Source organism: Homarus americanus, unplaced genomic scaffold (genome assembly GCF_018991925.1).
Source record: "Homarus americanus isolate GMGI-L3 unplaced genomic scaffold, GMGI_Hamer_2.0 scaffold18563, whole genome shotgun sequence".
Lineage (NCBI taxonomy): Eukaryota > Metazoa > Arthropoda > Malacostraca > Decapoda > Nephropidae > Homarus > Homarus americanus.
The window spans coordinates 3967-23699 of NW_024717845.1; the positions used below are offsets into that span (position 1 = coordinate 3967).

Consider the following 19733-nt stretch of genomic DNA (forward strand, 5'->3'; position numbering starts at 1 on the left):
ATAACAAAGTCCCCTGATCGATTATAACACAGTCCCTTGGTCGAGTATAGCAAAGGGCCCTAATCGAGTAAGTCAAAGTCCCCTGATCGAGTATAACAAAGCCCCCTGGACGAGTATAACAAAGTCCCCTGATCGAGTATAACAAAGTCCCCTGATCGAGTATAACAAAGTCCTCTGGTCCAGTATAACAAAGTCCCCTAATCGAGTATAACAATCCCCTGATCGAGTATAACAAAGTCTAATGGCCCAGTATAACAAAGTCCCCAGATCAAGCATAACAAAGTCCCCTGATCGAGTATAACAAAGTCCCCTGATCGAGTATAACAAAGGCCCCTCATCGAGTATAACAAAGTCCATTGGTCAAGTATAAAAAAGTCCCCAGGTCGAGTATAAGAAAGTCCCCTGGTCGAGCATAGCAAAGCCCGATAATCAAGTATAACAAAGTCCCCTGATCGAATATAACATATCCCCTGATCGAGTATAACAAAGTCTTCTGGTCGAGTATAACTACGTCCCCTGATGGAGTATAAGAAAGTCCCCTGGTCGAGTATAACAAAGTCACCTGATCGAGTATAACAAAAGCCCCTAATCGAGTATAGCAAAGTCCATTGGTCAAATATAGGAAATTCCACTGATCGAGCATGACAAAGTCCCCTGATTAATTATAAAAAAGTCCCCTGGTCGAGTATAACAAAGTTCCCTGATCGAGTATAACAAAGTTCCCTGGTCGAGTATAACAAAGCCCCCTCATCGAGTATAACAATGGCCCCTAATCGAGTATAACAAAGTCCCCTGATTGAGTATAACAAAGTCCCATGATCGTGTATACCAAAGTCCTCTGGTTGAGTATAACAAAGTCCCCTGATCGAGTATAACATATCCCCTGATCGAGTATAACAAAGTCCTCTGGTCGAGTATAAAAAAGTCCCCTGATTGCGTATAACAAAGTCCCCTGGTCGAGTATAACAAAGTCCCCTGATCAAGTACAACAAAGGCCCCTCATTGAGTATAACAAAGTCCATTGGTCAAATATAAAAAAGTCCCCTGGTCGAGTATAACAAAGGCCCCTGATCGAGTATAACAAAGTCCTATGGTCGAGTATAAAAAAGTCCCCTGATCGAGAATAACAAACTCCTCTTCTCGAGTATAACAAAGTCCCCATATCGAGTATAACAAAGGCCCCTCAGTGAGTATAACAAAGTCCATTGGTCAAGTATAAAAAAGTCCCCTGATCGAGTATAACAAAGTCCTCTGGTTGAGTATAACAAAGTCCCCTGATCGAGTCTAACATATCCTCTTATCGAGTATAACAAAGTCATCTGGTCGAGTATAAAAAAGTCCCCTGATCGCGTATAACAAACTCCCCTTCTCGAGTATAACAAAGTCCCCTGATCGAGTATAACAAAGTCTCCTGATCGAGTATAACAAAGTCTCCTCATCGAGTATAACAAAGGCCCCTGATCGAGTCTAACAAAGGCCCCTTGATCGAGTCTAAAAAGGCCCCTAATCGAGTATAACAAAGTCCCCTGATTGAGTATAACAAAGTCTCCTGATCGAGTATAACAAATTCTCCTCATCGAGTATAACAAAGGCCCCCTGATCGAGTCTAAAAAAGGCCCCTAATCGAGTATAACAAAGTCCCCTGATCAAGTATAACAAAGTCCCCTGATCGAGTATAACATATCCCCTGATCGAGTATAACAAAATCCACTGGTCGAGTATAACAAAGTCTCCTGAAGGAGTATAACAAAGTTCCCTGGTCGAGTATAACAAAGTCCCCTCATCGAGTATAACAAAAGCCCCTCATCGAGTATAGCAAAGACCATTGGTCAAATATAGGAAAGTCCCCTGATTAATTATAAAAAAGTCCTCTAGTCGAGTATAACAAAGTTCCCTGATCGAGTATATCAAAGTCCCCTGGTCGAGTATAACAAAGCCCCCTCATCGAGTATACCAAAGGCCGCTAATCGAGTATAACAAAGTCCCCTGATTGAGTATAACAAAGTCCCCTGATCGAGAATAACAAAGTCCTCTGGTTGAGTATAACAAAGTCCCCTGATCTAGTATAACATATCCCCTGATCAAGTATAGCAAAGTCCCCTGATCGGGTATAACAAAGTCCTCTGGTCGAGTATAAAAAAGTCCCCTGATCGCATATAACAAAGTCCTCTGGTCGATTATAACAAAGTACCCTGATCGAGTATAACAAAGTCCCCTGGTCGAGTATAGCAAAGTCCCCTGATCGGGTATAACAAAAGTCCCCTGATCGAGTATAACATATCCCCTGATTGAGTATAACAAGTCCTCTGACGGTCGGAAACAAAAAGTCCCCTGATCGAGTATAACAAAGGACCCTCATCGAGTATAACAAAGTCCATTGGTCAAGTATAAAAAAGTCCCCTGGTCGAGTATAGCAAGTCCCCTGATCGAGTATAACAAAGTCCCCTGGTCGAGTATAGCAAAGTCCCCTGATCGAGTATAACAAATCCTCCTCATCGAATATAACAAAGTCCCATCATCGAGTATAACAAAGCCCCCTGCTCGAGTATAAGAAAGTCCCTTGATCCAGAGTATGTAAAGCCCCTGCTCCAGGTATAAGAAAGTCCCTGATCCGAGTATATCAAATTCCCTGATCTAGTATAACAAAGGCCCCTGAACGAGTATAACGAAGGCCCCTCATCGAGTATAACAAAGTCCCCTGATCGAGTATTTCAAAGCCGCCTAATCGAGTATAACAATTTCCCCTAGTCGAGGATAACAAAGTCCCCTTATCGAGTATAAAAAATTCCGGTGATTGAGTATAACAAAGGCCCCTGATCGAGTATAACAAAAGTCCCCTGATCGAGTATAACAAAGTCCCCTAATAGGGTATAACAAAGTCCCGTGGTCGAGTATAACAAAGTCCCCTGATCGAGTATAACAAAAGCCCCTCATCGAGTATAGCAAAGTCCATTGGTCAAATATACGAAATTCCACTGATCAAGTATGACAAAGTCCCTGATTAATTACAAAAAAGTCCCCTGGTCGCGTATAACAAAGTTCCCTGATCGAGTATAACAAAGTTCCCTTGTCGAGTATAACAAAGCCCCCTCATCGAGTATAACAAAGGCCCCTGATTGAGTATAACAAAGTCCCATGATCGAGTATAACAAAGTCCTCTGGTTGAGTTTAACAAAGTCCCCTGATCGAGTATAACATATCCCCTGATCGAGTATAACAAAGTCCTCGGCTCGAGTATAAAAAAGTCCCCTGATCGCGTATAACAAAGTCCCATGGTCGAGTATAACAAAGTCCCCTGATCAAGTACAACACAGGCCCCTCATTGAGTATAACAAAGTCCATTGTTCATATATAATAAAGTCCCCTGGTCGAGTCTAAAAAAGTCCCCTGATCGAGTATAACAAAGTCCTCTGGTCAAGTATAAAAAAGTCCCCTGAGAGAGTATAACATACTCCCCTTCTCGAGTATAACAAAGTCCCCAGATCGAGTATATCAAAGGCCCCTCAGTGAGCATAACAAAGTCCATTGGTCAAGTATAAAATAGTCCCCTGGTCGAGTATAACAAAGTCCATTGGTCAAGTATAAAATAGTCCCCTGGTCGAGTATAACAAAGCCCCCTCATCGAGTTTAACACAGTCCCCTGGTCGAGTATCACAAAGCCCCCTGATTGAGTATAACAAAGTCCCCTGATCGAGTATAACAAAGCCCCCTGGACGAGTATAACAAAGTCCCCAGATCGAGCAGAACAAAGTCCCCTCATCGATTATAACAAAGTTCCCTGACCGAGTATAACAAAGGCCTCTGGTCGAGGATAACAAAGTCCCCTTGTCAAGAATAACAAAGTCCCCTGATACTAGTATAACAAAGTCCTATGGTCGAGTATAAAAAAGTCCCCTGATCGAGTATAATAAAGACCGCTGCTCGAGTATAACAAAGTTCCCTGATCGAGTATAACAAAGGCCCCTCATCGAGTATAACAAAGTCCATTGGGCAAGTATAAAAAAGTCTCCTGGTCGAGTATAACAAAGTCCCTTGATCGAGTATAAGAAAGTCCCCTGGTCGAGTATAGCAAAGTCCGATAATCAAGTATAACAAAGTCCCCTGATCGAATATAACATATCCCCTGATCGAGTGTAACAAAGTCCTCTGGTCGAGTATAACAACGTCCCCTGATCGAGTATAACAAAGTCCCCTGGTCGAGTATAACAAAGTCCCCTGATCGAGTATAACAAAAGCCCCTCATCGAGTATAGCAAAGTCCATTGGTCAAATATAGGAAATTCCAATGATCGAATTGGTCCATTTGTCAAGTATAAAAAAGTCCCCTGGTCGAGTATAACAAAGTCCCTTGATCGAGTATAACAAAGTCCCATGGTCGAGTATAGCAAAGTCCGATAATCAAGTATAACAAAGTCCCCTGATCGAATATAACATATCCCCTGATCGAGTATAACAAAGTCCTCTGGTCGAGTATAACAACGTCCCCTGATCGAGTATAACAAAGTCCCCTGATCGAGTATAACAAAAGCCCCTCATCGAGTATAGCAAAGTCCATTGGTCAGATATAGGAAATTCCACTGATCGAATTGGTCCATTGGTCAAGTATAAAAATGTCCCCTGGTCGAGTATAACAAAGTCCCGTGATCGAGTATAACAAAGTCCCCTGGTCGAGCATAGCAAAGTCCGATAATCAAGTATAACAAAGTCCCCTGATCGAATATAACATAACCCCTGATCGAGTATAACAAAGTCCTCTGGCCGAGTATAACAACGTCCCCTGATCGAGTATAACAAAGTCCCCTGGTCGAGTATAACAAAGTCCCCTGTTCGAGTATACCAAAAGCCCCTCATCGAGTATAGCAAAGTCCATTGGTCAAATATAGGAAATTCCAATGATCGAGTATGACAAAGTCCCCTGATTAATTATAAAAAAGTCCCCTGGTTGAGTATAACAAAGTTCCCTGATTGAGTATAACAAAGTTCCCTGATCGAGTATAACAAAGCCCCCTCATCGAGTATAACAAAGGCCCCTAATCGAGTATAACAAAGTCCCCTGATTGAGTATAACAAAGTCCCATGATCGTGTATAACAAAGTCCTCTGGTTGAGTATAACAAAGTGCCCTGATCGAGTATAACATATCCCCTGATCGAGTATAACAAAGTCCTTTGGTAGAGTATAAAAAAGTCCCCTGATCGCGTATAACAAAGTCCCCTGGTCGAATATAACAAAGCCCCCTCATCGAGTTTAACAAAGTCCCCTGGTCGAGTATAACAAAGCCCCCTCATCGAGTATAACAAAGGGCTCTGGTCGAGTATACCAAAATCCCCATGTCGAGAATAACAAAGTCCCCTGATACTAGTATAACGAAGTCCTATGGTCGAGTATAAATAAGTCCCCTGGTCGATTATAATAAAGTCCCCTGCTCGAGTATAACAAAGTCCCCTGATCGAGTATAACAAAGGCCCCTCATCGAGTATAACAAAGTCCATTGGTCAAGTATAAAAAAGTCCACTGGTCGAGTATAACAAAGTCCCCTGATCGAGTATAACTAAGTCCCCTGGTCGAGTATAGCAAAGTCCGATATTCAAGTATAACAAAGTCCCCTGATCGAATATAACATATCCCCTGATCGAGTATAACAAAGTCCTCTGCTCGAGTATAACAACGTCCCCTCATAGAGTATAACAAAGTCCCCTAATCGAGTATAAAAAAGTCCCCTGGTCGAGTATAACAAAGTCCCCTGATACTAGTATAACAAAGTCCTATGGTCGAGTATAAAAAAGTCCCCTGATCGAGTATAATAAAGTCCCCTGCTCGAGTAAAACAAAGTCCCCTAATCGAGTATAGCAAAGTCCGATAATCAAGTATAACAAAGTCCCTGATTGAATATAACAAAAGTTTTCCTCACCGAAAGTAAAACAAAGTCCCCTAATCGAGTATAGCAAAGTCCGATAATCAAGTATAACAAAGTCCCTGATTGAATATAACATATGCCCTGATCGAGTATAACAAAGTCCTCTGGTCGAGTATTACAACGTCCCCTGATCGAGTATAACAAAGTCCTCTGGTCGAGTATAAAAAAGTCCTCTGATCGCGTATAACAAAGTCCCATGGTCGAGTATAACAAAGTCCCCTGATCAAGTACAACAAAGGCCCCTCATTGAGTATAACAAAGTCCATTGTTCAAATATAAAAAAGTCCCCTTGTCGAATCTAACAAAGTCCCCTGATCGAGTTTAACAAAGTGCCCTGATCGAGTATAACATATCCCTTGATCGAATATAACAAAGTCCTCTGGTCGTGTATAAAAAAGTCCCCTGGTCCAGTATAACAAAGTCCTCTGGTCGAGTATAAAAAAGTCCCCTGATCTCGTATAACAAAGTCCCATGGTCGAATATAACAAAGCCCCCTCATTGAGTCTAACAAAGGCCCCTAATCGAGTATAACAGAGTCCCCTGATTGAGTATAACAAAGTCCCCTGATCGAGTATATCAAAGTCCTCTGGTTGAGTATAACAAAGTCCCCTGATCGAGTATAACATATCCCTTGATCGAGTATAACAAAGTTCTCTGGACGAGTATAATAAAGTCCCCATGACCAGTATAACAAAGTCCGCTGATCGAGTATAAAAAAGTCCCCTGGCCCAGTATAGCAAAGTCCCCATATCGAGCATAACAAAGTCCCCTGATTGAGTATAACAAAGCCCCCTCATCGAGTATATCAAAGGCCCCTAATCGAGTATAACAAAGTCCCCTGATTGAGTATAACAAAGTCCCCTGATCGAGAATAACAAAGTCCTCTGGTTGAGTATAACAAAGTCCCCTGATCTAGTATAACATATCCCCTGATCGAGTATAACAAAGTCCTCTGGTCGAGTATAAAAAAGTCCCCTGATCGCATATAACAAAGTCCCCTGGTCGATTATAACAAAGTACCCTGATCGAGTATAACAAAGTCCCCTGGTCGAGTATAGCAAAGTCCCCTGATCGGGTATAACAAAGTCCCTTGATCGAGTATAACATATCCCCTGATTGAGTATAACAAAGTCCTCTGGTCGAGTATATAAAAGTCCCCTGATCGAGTATAACAAAGACCCCTCATCGAGTATAACAAAGTCCATTGGTCAAGTATAAAAAAGTCCCCTGGTTGAGTATATCAATGTCCCCTAATCGAGTATAACAAAGTCACCTAGTCAAGTATACCAAAGTCCCCTGATCGAGTATAACAAAGCCTCCTGATCGAGAATAACAAAGTCCCCTGATCGAGTATAACAAAGCCCCCTGCTCGAGTATAAGAAAGTCCCCTAATCGAGTATATCAAATTCCCCTGATCTAGTATAACAAAGGCCCCTGAACGAGTATAACAAAGGCCCCTCATCGAGTATAACAAAGTCCCCTGATCGAGTATTTCAAAGCCGCCTAATCGAGTATAACAATTTCCCCTGGTCGAGGATAACAAAGTCCCCTTATCGAGTATAACAAATTCGGGTGATTGAGTATAACAAAGGCCCCTGATCGAGTATAACATATCCCCTGATCGAGTATAACATATCCCCTCATCGAGTATAACAAAGTCCTCTCGTCGAGTATAAAAAAGTCCCCTGATCGCGTATAACAAAGTCCCATGGTCGAGTATAACAAAGTCCCCTGATCAAGTACAACAAAGGCCCCTCATTGAGAATAACAAGGACCATTGTTCATATATAATAAAGTCCCCTGGTCGAGTCTAACAAAGTCCCCTGATCGAGTATAACAAAGTCCTCTGGTCAAGTATAAAAAAGTCCCCTGATAGAGTATAACAAACTCCCCTTCTCGAGTATAACAAAGTCCCCAGATCGAGTATATCAAAGGCCCCTCAGTGAGTATAACAAAGTCCATTGGTCAAGTATAAAATAGTCCCCTGGTCGAGTATAACAAAGTCCATTGGTCAAGTATAAAATAGTCCCCTGGTCGAGTATAACAAAGTCCATTGGTCAAGTATAAAATAGTTCCCTGGTCGAGTATAACAAAGCCCCCTCATCGAGTTTAACACAGTCCCCTGGTCGAGTATCACAAAGCCCCCTCATCGAGTATAACAAAGGCCCCCTGGACGAGTATAACAAAGTCCCCAGATCGAGCAGAACAAAGTCCCCTCATCGATTATAACAAAGTTCCCTGACCGAGTATAACAAAGTCCTCTGGTCGAGTATAACAAAGTCCCCTTGTCGAGAATAACAAAGTCCCCTGATACTAGTATAACAAAGTCCTATGGCCGAGTATAAAAAAGTCCCCTATCGAGTATAATAAAGACCCCTGCTCGAGTATAACAAAGTCCCCTGATCGAGTATAACAAAGGCCCCTCATCGAGTATAACAAAGTCCATTGGGCAAGTATAAAAAAGTCTCCTGGTCGAGTATAACAAAGTCCCTTGATCGAGTATAACAAAGTCCCCTGGTCGAGTATAGCAAAGTCCAATAATCAAGTATAACAAAGTCCCCTGATCGAATATATCATATCCCCTGATCGAGTATAACAAAGTCCTCTGGTCGAGTATAACAACGTCCCCTGGTCGAGTATAACAAAGTCCCCTGATCGAGTATAACAAAAGCCCCTCATCGAGTATAGCAAAGTCCATTGGTCAAATATTGGAAATTCCAATGATCGAGTATGACAAAGTCCCCTGAATAATTATAAAAAAGTCCCCTGGTCGAGTATAACAAAGTTCCCTGATTGATTATAACAAAGTTCCCTGGTCGAGTATAACAAAGCCCCCTCATCGAGTATAACAAAGGCCCCTAATCGAGTATAACAAAGTCCCCTAATTGAGTATAACAAAGTCCCATGATCGTGTATAACAAAGTCCTCTGGTTGAGTATAACAAATTGCCCTGATCGAATATAACATATCCCCTGATCGAGTATAACAAAGTCCTTTGGTCGAGTATAAAAAAGTCCCCTGATCGCGTATAACAAAGTCCCCTGGTCGAATATAACAAAGCCCCCTCATCGAGTTTAACAAAGTCCCCTGGTCGAGTATAACAAAGCCCCCTCATCGAGTATAACAAAGGGCTCTGATCGAGTAAGACAAAGTCCCCTGATTGAGTATATCAAAGCCCCCTGGACGAATATATCAAAGTCCCCAGATCGAGCATAACAAAGTCCCCTGATCGAGTATAACAAAGTTCCCTGACCGAGTATAACAAAGGCCTCTCGTCGAGTATACCAAAATCCCCATGTCGAGAATAACAAAGTCCCCTGATACTAGTATAACGAAGTCCTATGGTCGAGTATAAATAAGTCCCCTGATCGAGTATAATAAAGTCCCCTGCTCGAGAATAACAATGTCCCCTGATCGAGTATAACAAAGGCCCCTCATCGAGTATAACAAAGTCCATTGGTCATGTATAAAAAAGTCCCATGGTCGAGTATAACAAAGTCCCCTGATCGAGTATACCTAAGTCCCCTGGTCGAGTATAGCAAAGTCCGATATTCAAGTATAACAAAGTCCCCTGATCGAATATAACATATCCCCTGATCGAGTATAACAAAGTCCTCTGCTCGAGTATAACAACGTCCCCTCATAGAGTATAACAAAGTCCCCTAATCGAGTATAAAAAAGTCCCCTGATCGAGTATAACAAACTCCCCTTCTCGAGTATAACAAAGTCCCCTGGTCGAGTATAAAAAAGTCCCCTGGTCGAGTATAACATATCCGTTGATCGAGTATAACAAAGTCCTCTGGTCGAGTGTAAAAAAGTCCCCTGATTGCGTATAACAAAGTCCCATGGTCGAGTATAACAAAGCCCCCTCATTGAGTATAACAAACGTCCCTAATCGAGTATAACAGAGTCCCCTGATCGAGTATATCAAAGTCCTCTGGTTGAGTATAACAAAGTCCCCTGATCGAGTATAACATATCCCTTGATCGAGTATAACAAAGTTCTCTGGTCGAGTATAATAAAGTCCCCTGGACCAGTATAACAAAGTCCGCTGATCGAGTAAAAAAAGTCCCCTGGGCCAGTATAACAAAGTCCCCATATCGAGCATAACAAAGTCCCCTGATCGATTATAAGAAAGTCCCATGGTCGAGTATAGCAAAGGGCCCTGATCGAGTAAGACAAAGTCCCCTGATCGAGTATAACAAAGCCCTCTGGACGAGTATAACAAAGTCCCCAGATCGAGCATAACAAAGTCCCCTGATCGATTATAACAAAATTCCCTGACCGAGTATAACAAAGGCCTCTGGTCGAGTATAACAAAGTCCCCTTGTCGAAAATAACAAAGTCCCCTGATACTAGTATAACAAAGTCCTATGGTCGAGTATAAAAAAGTCCCCTGATCGAGTATAACAAAGTCCCCTGCTCGAGTATAACAAAGTCCCCTGATCGAGTATAATAAAGGCCCCTCATCAAGTATAACAAAGTCCATTGGTCAAGTATAAAAAAGTCCCCTGGTCGAGTATAACAAAGTCCCCTGATCGAGTATAAAAAAGTCCCCTGATCGAGTATAACAAAGTCCCCTGATCGAGTATAACAATGTCCTCTGGTCCAGTATAAAAAAGTCCCCTGATCGAGTATAAGAAAGTTCCCTGATCGAGCATAACAAAGTCCCCTGATCGATTATAACAAAGTCCCCTGACCGAGTATAACAAAGGCCTCTGGTCGAGTATAACAAAGTCCCCTGTCGAGAATAACAAAGTCCCCTGATACTAGTATAACAAAGTCCTATGGTCGAGTATAAAAAAGTCCCCTGATCGAGTATAATAAAGTCACCTGCTCGAGTATAACAAAGTCCCCTAATCGAGTATAGCAAAGTCCGATAATCAAGTATAACAAAGTCCCTGATCAAATATAACATATGCCCTGATCGAGTATAACAAAGTCCTCTGGTCGAGTATAACAACGTCCCCTGATCGAGTATAACAAAGTCCCCTGGTCGAGTATAACAAAGTCCCCTGATCGTGTATAACAAAAGCCCCTCATCGAGTATAGCAAAGTCCATTGGTCAAATATAGGAAATTCCACTGATCGAGTATGACAAAGTCCCCTGATTAATTATAAAAAAGTCCCCTGGTCGAGTATAACAAAGTTCCCTGATCGAGTATAGCAAAGTTCCCTGGTCGAGTATAACAAAGCCCCCTCATCGAGTATAACAAAGGCCCCTAATCAAGTATAACAAAGTCCCCTGATTGAGTATAACAAAGTCCCCTGATCGAGTATAACAAATTCCTCTGGTTGAGTATAACAAAGTCCCCTGATCGAGTATAACATATCCCCTGATCGAGTATAACAAAGAACTCTGGTCGAGTATAAAAAAGTCCTCTGATCGCGTATAACAAAGTCCCATGGTCGAGTATAACAAAGTCCCCTGATCAAGTACAACAAAGGCCCCTCATTGAGTATAAAAAAGTCCATTGCTCAAATATAAAAAAGTCCCCTGGTCGAGTCTAACAAAGTCCCCTGGTCGAGTATAACAAAGCCCCCTCTTCGAGTATAACAAAGGCCCCTAATCGAGTATAACAAAGTCCCCTGATTGAGTATATCAAAGCCCCCTGGACGAATATATCAAAATCCCCAGATCGAGCATAACAAAGTCCCCTGATCGAGTATAACAAAGTTCCCTGACCGAATATAACAAGGGCCTCTGGTCGAGTATACCAAATTCCCCATGTCGAGAATAACAAAGTCCCCTCATACTAGTATAACGAAGTCCTATGGTCGAGTATAAATAAGTCCCCTGATCGAGTATAATAAAGTCCCTTGCTCGAGTATAACAAAGTCCCCTGATCGAGTATAACAAAGGCCCCTCATCGAGTATAACAAAGTCCATTGGTCAAGTATAAAAAAGTCCCCTGGTCGAGTATAACAAAGTCCCCTGATCGAGTATAACTAAGTCCCCTGGTCGAGTATAGCAAAGTCCGATATTCAAGTATAACAAAGTCCCCTGATCGAATATAACATATCCCCTGATCGAGTATAACAAAGTCCTCTGCTCGAGTATAACAACGTCCCCTCTTAGAGTATAACAATTTCCCCTAATCGAGTATAAAAAAGTCCCCTTCTCGAGTATAACAAACTCCCCTTCTCGAGTATAACAAAGTCCCCTGGTCGAGTATAACAAAGTCCCCTGGTCGAGTATAACAAAGTCCCCTGATCGAGAATAATAAAGGCCCCTCATCAAGTATAACAAAGTCCATTGGTCAAATATAAAAAAGTCCCCTGGTCGAGTATAACAAAGTCCCCTGATCGAGTATAACAAAGTCCCCTGATCGAGTATAACAAAGTCCCCTGATCGAGTATAACAATGTCCTCTGGTCCAGTATAACAAAGTCCCCTAATCGAGTATAAGAAAGTTCCCTGATCGAGCATAACAAAGTCCCCTGATCGATTATAACAAAGTCCCCTGACCGAGTATAACAAAGGCCTCTGGTCGAGTATAACAAAGTCCCCTGGTCGAGAATAACAAAGTCCCCTGATACTAGTATAACAAAGTCCTATGGTCGAGTATAAAAAAGTCCCCTGATCGAGTATAATAAAGTCCCCTGCTCGAGTATAACAAAGTCCCCTAATCGAGTATAGCAAAGTCCGATAATCAAGTATATCAAAGTCCCTGATCGAATATAACATATGCCCTGATCGAGTATAACAAAGTCCTCTGGTCGAGTATAACAACGTCCCCTGATCGAGTATAACAAAGTCCCTTGGTCGAGTATAACAAAGTCCCCTGATCGTGTATAACAAAAGCCCCTCATCGAGTATAGCAAACTCCATTGGTCAAATATAGGAAATTCCACTGATCGAGTATGACAAAGTCCCCTGATTAATTATAAAAAAGTCCCCTGGTCGAGTATAACAAAGTTCCCTGATCGAGTATAGCAAAGTTCCCTGGTCGAGTATAACAAAGCCCCCTCATCGAGTATAACAAAGGCCCCTATTCAAGTATAACAAAGTCCCCTGATTGAGTATAACAAAGTCCTCTGATCGAGTATAACAAAGTCCTCTGGTTGAGTATAACAAAGTCCCCTGATCGAGTATAACATATCCCCTGATCGAGTATAACAAAGTCCCATGGTCGAGTATAACAAAGTCCCCTGATCAAGTACAACAAAGGCCCCTCATTGAGTATAACAAAGTCCATTGTTCAAATATAAGAAAGTCCCCTAATCGAGTATAACACATCCCCTGGTCGAGTATAACAAAGCCCCTTCATCGAGTATAACAAAGGCCCCTAATCGAGTATAACAAAGTCCCCTGATTGAGTATAACAATGTCCCCTGATCGAGTATAACAAAGTCCCCTGGTTGAGTATAACAAAGTCCCCTGATCGAGTATAACATATCCCTTGATCGAGTATAACAAAGTCCTCTGGTCGAGTATAAAAAAGTCCCCTGGTCCAGTATAACAAAGTCCTCTGGTCGAGTATAAAAAAGCCCCCTGATCGCGTATAACAAAGTCCCATGGTCGAGTATAACAAAGCCCCCTCATCGAGTATAACAAAGGCCCCTAATCGAGTATAACAGGATTCCCTGATTGAGTATAACAAAGTCCCCTGATCGAGTATAACAAAGTCCTCTGGTTGAGTATATCAAAGTCCCCTGATCGAGTATAACAAAGGCCCCTCATCGAGTATAACAAAGTCCATTGGCCAAGTATAAAAAAGTCCCCTGGTCGAGTATAACAAAGTCCCCTGATCGAGTATAACAAAGTCCTCTGGTCGAGTATAACAACGTCCCCTCATCGAGTATAACAAAGTCCCCTGGTCGAGTAAAACACAGTACCATGATCAAGTATAACAAAAGCCCCTAATCGAGTATAACAAAGTCCCCTGTTTAATTATTAAAAAGTCCCCTGGTCGAGTATAACAAAGTTCCTTGATCGAGTATAACAAAGTTCCCTAATCGAGTATAACAAAGTCCCCTGGATGAGTATAACAAAGTCCCCTGATCGAGTATAACATATCCCCTGATCGAGTATAACAAATTCCTCTGGTCGAGTATAAAAAAGTCCCCTGATCGAGTATAACAAAGGCCCCTCATCGAGTATAACAAAGTCCATTGGTGAAGTATAAAAAAGTCCCCGGGTCTCGTATATCGATGTCCCCTCATCAAGTATAACAAAGTCCCCTGGTCGAGTATAGCAAAGTCCCTGATCGAGTATAACAAAGCCTCCTCATCGAGAATAACAAAGTCTTCTGATCGAGTATAACAAAGCCCCCTGCTCGAGTATAAGAAAGTTCCCTGATCGAGTATAACAAAGTCCCCTGATCGAGTATAACAAAGTCCCCAGATCGAGTATAACAAAGGCCCCTCATCGAGTATAGCAAAGTCCCCTGATCGAGTATTTCAAAGCCGCCTAATCGAGTATAAGAAAGTCCCCTGGTCGAGGATAACAAAGTCCCCTGTTCGAGTCTAACAAAGTTCTCTTATCGAGAATAACAAAGTCCGGTGATTGAGTATAACAAAGGCCCCTGGTCGAGTATAACAAAGTCTCCTGATCGACTATAACAAAAGTCCCCTGATCGAGTAAAACAAAGTTCCCTGGTCGAGTATAGCAAAGTCCGATAATCAAGTTTAACAAAGTCCCCTGATCGAGTATAACATATCCCCTGATCGATTATAACAAAGTCCTCTGGTCGAGTATAACAACGTCCCCTGATCGAGTATAACAAAGTCCCCTGGTCGAGTATAACACAGTACCCTGATCGAGTATAACAAAAGCCCCTAATCGAGTATAACAAAGTCCCCTGATTAATTATAAAAAAGTCCCCTGGTCGAGTATAACAAAGTTCCTTGATCGAGTATAACAAAGTTCCCTAATCAAGTGTAACAAAGTTCCCTGGGTGAGTATAACAAAGTCCCCTGATCGGGTATAACAAAGTTCCCTGATCGAGTATAACATATCCCCTGATCGAGTATAACAAAGTCCTCTGGTCGAGTATAAAAAAGTCCCCTGATAGAGTATAACGAAGGCCCCTCATCGAGTATAACAAAGTCCATTGGTCAAGGATAAAAAAGTCCCCTGATCGAGTATAACAAAGTCCTCTGGTTGAATATAACAAAGTCCCCTGATCGAGTATAACATATCCCCTTATCGAGTATAACAAAGTCCTCTGGTCGAGTATAACAAAGTCCCCTGATCGAGTATAACAAAGTCTCCTGATCGAGTATAACAAAGTCTCCTCATCGAGTATAACAAAGGCCCCTGATCGAGTCTAATAAAGGCCCCTAATCGAGTATAACAAAGTCCTCTCATCGAGTATAACAAAGTCCCCTGATCGAGTGTAACAAAGTCCCCTGATCAAGTATAACAAAGTCCCCTGATCGAGTATAACATATCCCTGATCGAGTATAACAAAGTCCTCTGGTCGAGTATAAGAAAGTCTCCTGAATGAGTATAACAAAGTCCCCTGGTCGAGAATAACAAAGTCCCCTGATCGAGTATAACAAAAGCCCCTCATCGAGTATAGCAAAGTCCATTGGTCAAATATAGGAAAGTCCCCTGATTAATTATAAAAAAGTCCCCTAGTCGAGTATACCAAAGTTCCCTCATCGAGTATAACAAAGTCCCCTGGTCGAGTATAACAAAGTCCCCTAATCGAGCATAAAAAAGTTCCCTGGTCCAGTATAACAAAGTCCGCTGATTGTGTTTTAAAAAGTCTCCTGGCCCAGTATAACAAAGTCCCCATATCGAGCATAACAAAGACCCCTGGGGCCGGATACTCAAAACACCTCATAAGTTACGTTTTTCAGCATGATACAGTACCATATATTGTGGAAGCCTTACAGTACCATAAATTTAGCATACTCAAAATTTAATTATGGTTCCGTAAGACTACCATAAGTTCTCGTAACTCTAGTGTTTACCCTGTAAATTAAGTTCTCTTGTCGGACGGTAGATGTCAGTGCAGACGCTAGTTGGCCAATCAACGCTCAGTTAACAAAATCATCAACCAATCACAAGAGAAGGAGAAATCAGCTGAGAGCGACGCACGTAATATTATTGTGTAAACATGGAAGGACCACCAGCCAAGAAGAGACGACCTAATTTCAGTGAGGCTGAAGTATACGCTCTTGTGACTGAGGTGGCCAAAAGACAAGAAATGATTTTAGGGAAGTTGGACTCAAGTAGTTGTACACTTCAACTCAAAAACCAGCCTGGGGTGAAGTGTTAAATGAGGTGAATGCTGTTGGTAGAGTCACCCGCAATGTTACTGAAATTCGGCGGAAGTTTTCTGCTGATCTTCGTGTGAGCGTTAAGAAAAAAGCAGCACAAGATAAGAAATATGCTGGTGGAACAGGTAAGTCTTAATATTGTTAGCGTGGTTATTGATTGACAATATGAAACAAACTTAACTATGGTTTTTCTGAGGCTTGGTACGATTTTCGTGTTTGTAAACTCAAGGAAGTAAGTAGTGTGGTGGCTCTCCATCGTGAATGAATACACATATTTTCCTTATATGAGCGCATTCATTAAAAGAAACATCGTTCTTCGAAGTTTTCCGTGTGAGTAAATAGTAAAAACTTTACCGTTCAACCTAATTTTTTTTTTTTTTTTTTTACGTGGATTAACCAACCCAGGCACAGTCACTGACCCACGTCGGGGCCTGTAATAATAATTCTTTAGTACTATTAATAAAAATACCTCTTTATTAATAATAATATTAATAATAAATAACCATAAATACCGAAATGAAAACACAAAAAGTGAGAATCAATATACAGTATGTATGTTGTGTTGTTGATATTACGAGAAACAATTGCGACCCTGCAATTGTGTGTAAATGACACATTTAGTCAGATCAGCAACCTTGGACTTGCTCCTAATTTTCGTGATGCCATATGGCAGCAGGGTCTACCATTAGACAACACATTATGCTTCCAATATCTTCCCACCCGGTAGTCAGGGAAGTCTGTACAACTGTTAATAATTTCCCCACAACTTTTGGATTTTCTTATTATACCTATCATATAGATTACACAATTTTAAGACACACTTGTCATTGTGTCGCAACTGACGTGGAACAGAGATAGTTAATATGAGTTTGTGTGGCAGGGCGGCGGAGTCCTCCCGTTGGTAAAGGAAGCTAGGTTAGGTAGGTTTGGTTACTGTTATAAACTACATATTAATAATTACGTTATTTCCGACGGTAATGAAGGTCATAATGTATAAGTTGCCATAGAATTCCTTTTTTTATGTCGTTAATTTTCATTCATCAATAGATTTATATTCATATTTGGTATACATTAATATGTAAATTTTACTTTGTTAGGCTTATAGGCAAGGATGTTCTATCTTTTGAGTTTACAACTAATACAGGTTGAAAATTTCTGGCTGCGACTATTTTTTTTGACTTATTTTACCATTTATTGTTTGTTACATTAAATCTAATTAACTTTTGACATAGATAAAGGAGAATTTTTGTGGCTACAGCTACAATGATAGGTTAGGTTATAATGTTTGGAACTATTTCAGTAGATTCCTTTGTAACTATGATTTCTGCCAAATATAACATAGTTAGCATATAGTGTATGTAACCACAGCTCACAGTAAGACAGTTATTATTTATATTTTCTCTTCAAGGTGGCGGCCCCCAAATTGAAATTACATACACTGCAATTGAAGAAGCAATTCTTCAACTATTAGATCCAACCTCTATACATGGGATTCCAGGGGATGTTGAAAGTGAAGAACCTAGTAATGGTAATTCAGTCAAAATACTTTTCCAACCTCCTGATATATTTTGTTTTTTTCTGCCCTTGTTTTTATTTAAAAAAAAACTTTTGGAGACATTTTTTCACATCTTGATTTGGAAATACTGTACACTATACTGATTTTTTTATATAATTTTGAAAAATAACAACACTAGTAAGTTGGTTTCATTTCTAGCTTGTTTATTGCTTCCCTAATTTATATATTAAATGTTTTTATAACTCGTATGTTAATGGACAAAATTGAGAAGTGCAAATATAAGAAATTTAACGCCTAGTTGATATTTAGATTTAAAAATATTTTAAACAAATATATTTAGATGGTCAACACTATTTTTCAAACCATTATTTTTCCTAAAAGCTTTTGTATATTTGGAAATACAGTGTAATATTTTAATTATACTCTTAACATAGACTTCAATCAACCTATTATACTACATTTCTTTCCAGAAGAAGAAAGAGAACCAACCCCCAGACCCTCAGGAGCTAGGTTTACAGCTACCGGTAGTTGTTTCCGAGAGGAATTTATGTTTCGGCCCGTTCAAGAGAAAGATGATTCTATAACCCGCATTCTGAATGAGGATATACAGGAACATGATATCACAGTACCCATTGTGCATTTAGAACCTGAAACTTCAGCACCTACAAACATTCCTGGATTTTCATCATCCGGAACATATGAGGTAGAAACATGTAGTTCAAGCAATACTCGTCAACCTATTGCTGCTACCAAGGAACAGCGAAGTAGGTCTAGTACCCCTTCTGCCACAGCTGTTAGGTCAACTGTAACTGGTGATTACACTGATGAAATGGATTCATCTCCAATGCCAAGTACGAACAGTAGTGGCAGGAGGCCACGAACCTCTTCTGCCCGAAAAGATGAAGATCTTCTTCGAGAGATGCTTCGTGTTCAAACACAAATGAGGGACAGTTTTTTACAGCTTGTAGCTCACACAGAGTGCATTGCATCTGCAATGCTATGCATTGCAAAAGTTATGCAGTCGAAAAATCCTATCCAATGATGCTGTGTTTATGGTATGTGTATATGTAGTTGTTTACTTAGGTAAGTCCTTTACTTTTGGTAAATGTGATAATAGCGTAGTTGAAAAGTCATCAAACACTTATTATAAATTTTCCTTTGAGTGATTGTTATGAAGGAAGATCGCATGTTAAAAAATTGTGTAACTTTCACTTGCAGCCTATACTAGTCATGAAAATGTAACAGGAATATTTAGCTCTCCATAAGTTAATTAAAATCACGAAGTTAAGTGAAAGACACACATTTGTCAACTAATAACATGGGTTGCAGTGCTACTACGGGTAATGTTTACCCAGGTTTTGGGTAAAAGTTCCTACCACACTCAAAATTATATGTTTGAAAAGAGGCTCATGTACTTATTTTTATTTTTTAAAGGTTCCTTTATTTTGTAAGACGTAGTCAATTTCCAGTTCAACGAGTTTTATTTATTAGTTTGTAGTTTGCGAAGTATGATTCAAGTAGGTTGAAACAGAAATAATGGTGCAAATTCACCAACAGCCTACTGTAATCGCTGCTATTTAACACACATTAGTCTCCAAAGCGCAAGTTGTTGCATTGGTTCTTTCATAAGGATGTGCTGTCTCATGTTACATTTTGTAGCTTAACAAGCAAAGAGTACTGTATTCTATTTTTTCTTTATTACTTGTAGTAGTACAGTATTGGGTTATAAGTTTCTTTTAATTTACGGGTATTGATGCAGGTAATTCTAGACATATGAAAATTATACTGTATTTCATTCTTAAATCTAAAAAATGGCAACAAATAACAGTAGTTGTATTATTATTTCACAACGATGTGGTGACCCATGTCAAATTGTGTACGGTAGTTTAAGATGCAAACAGTAGCAATATTTTTTTATTGTTTCAATTTCTCAAATATTTTTAATATAAGGGATTTTTTGTTTCACAAACTTTAGTGCCTTTGGTATTTAGTAGTATTAAAAGTATACTGTATTGGAATCAAATTTGCTCAAGGATATAGTACATATATTATTAAGGTAAAAGAAAGCCA

At 40.4% G+C, this 19733-nt stretch overlaps 1 protein-coding gene across 1 annotated transcript; it reads left to right on the top strand.

Moving 5' to 3' along the window:
* Positions 1-16128: 16128 nt before the first annotated feature.
* Positions 16129-18903, top strand: LOC121859041 (the record flags this gene model as incomplete). The annotated part of the gene is made up of 2 exons (XM_042355702.1): positions 16129-16272; positions 18134-18903. Coding segments are annotated over 2 exons (716 nt in total), but the record flags the coding sequence as incomplete, so codon positions are not given.
* Positions 18904-19733: the final 830 nt, after the last annotated feature.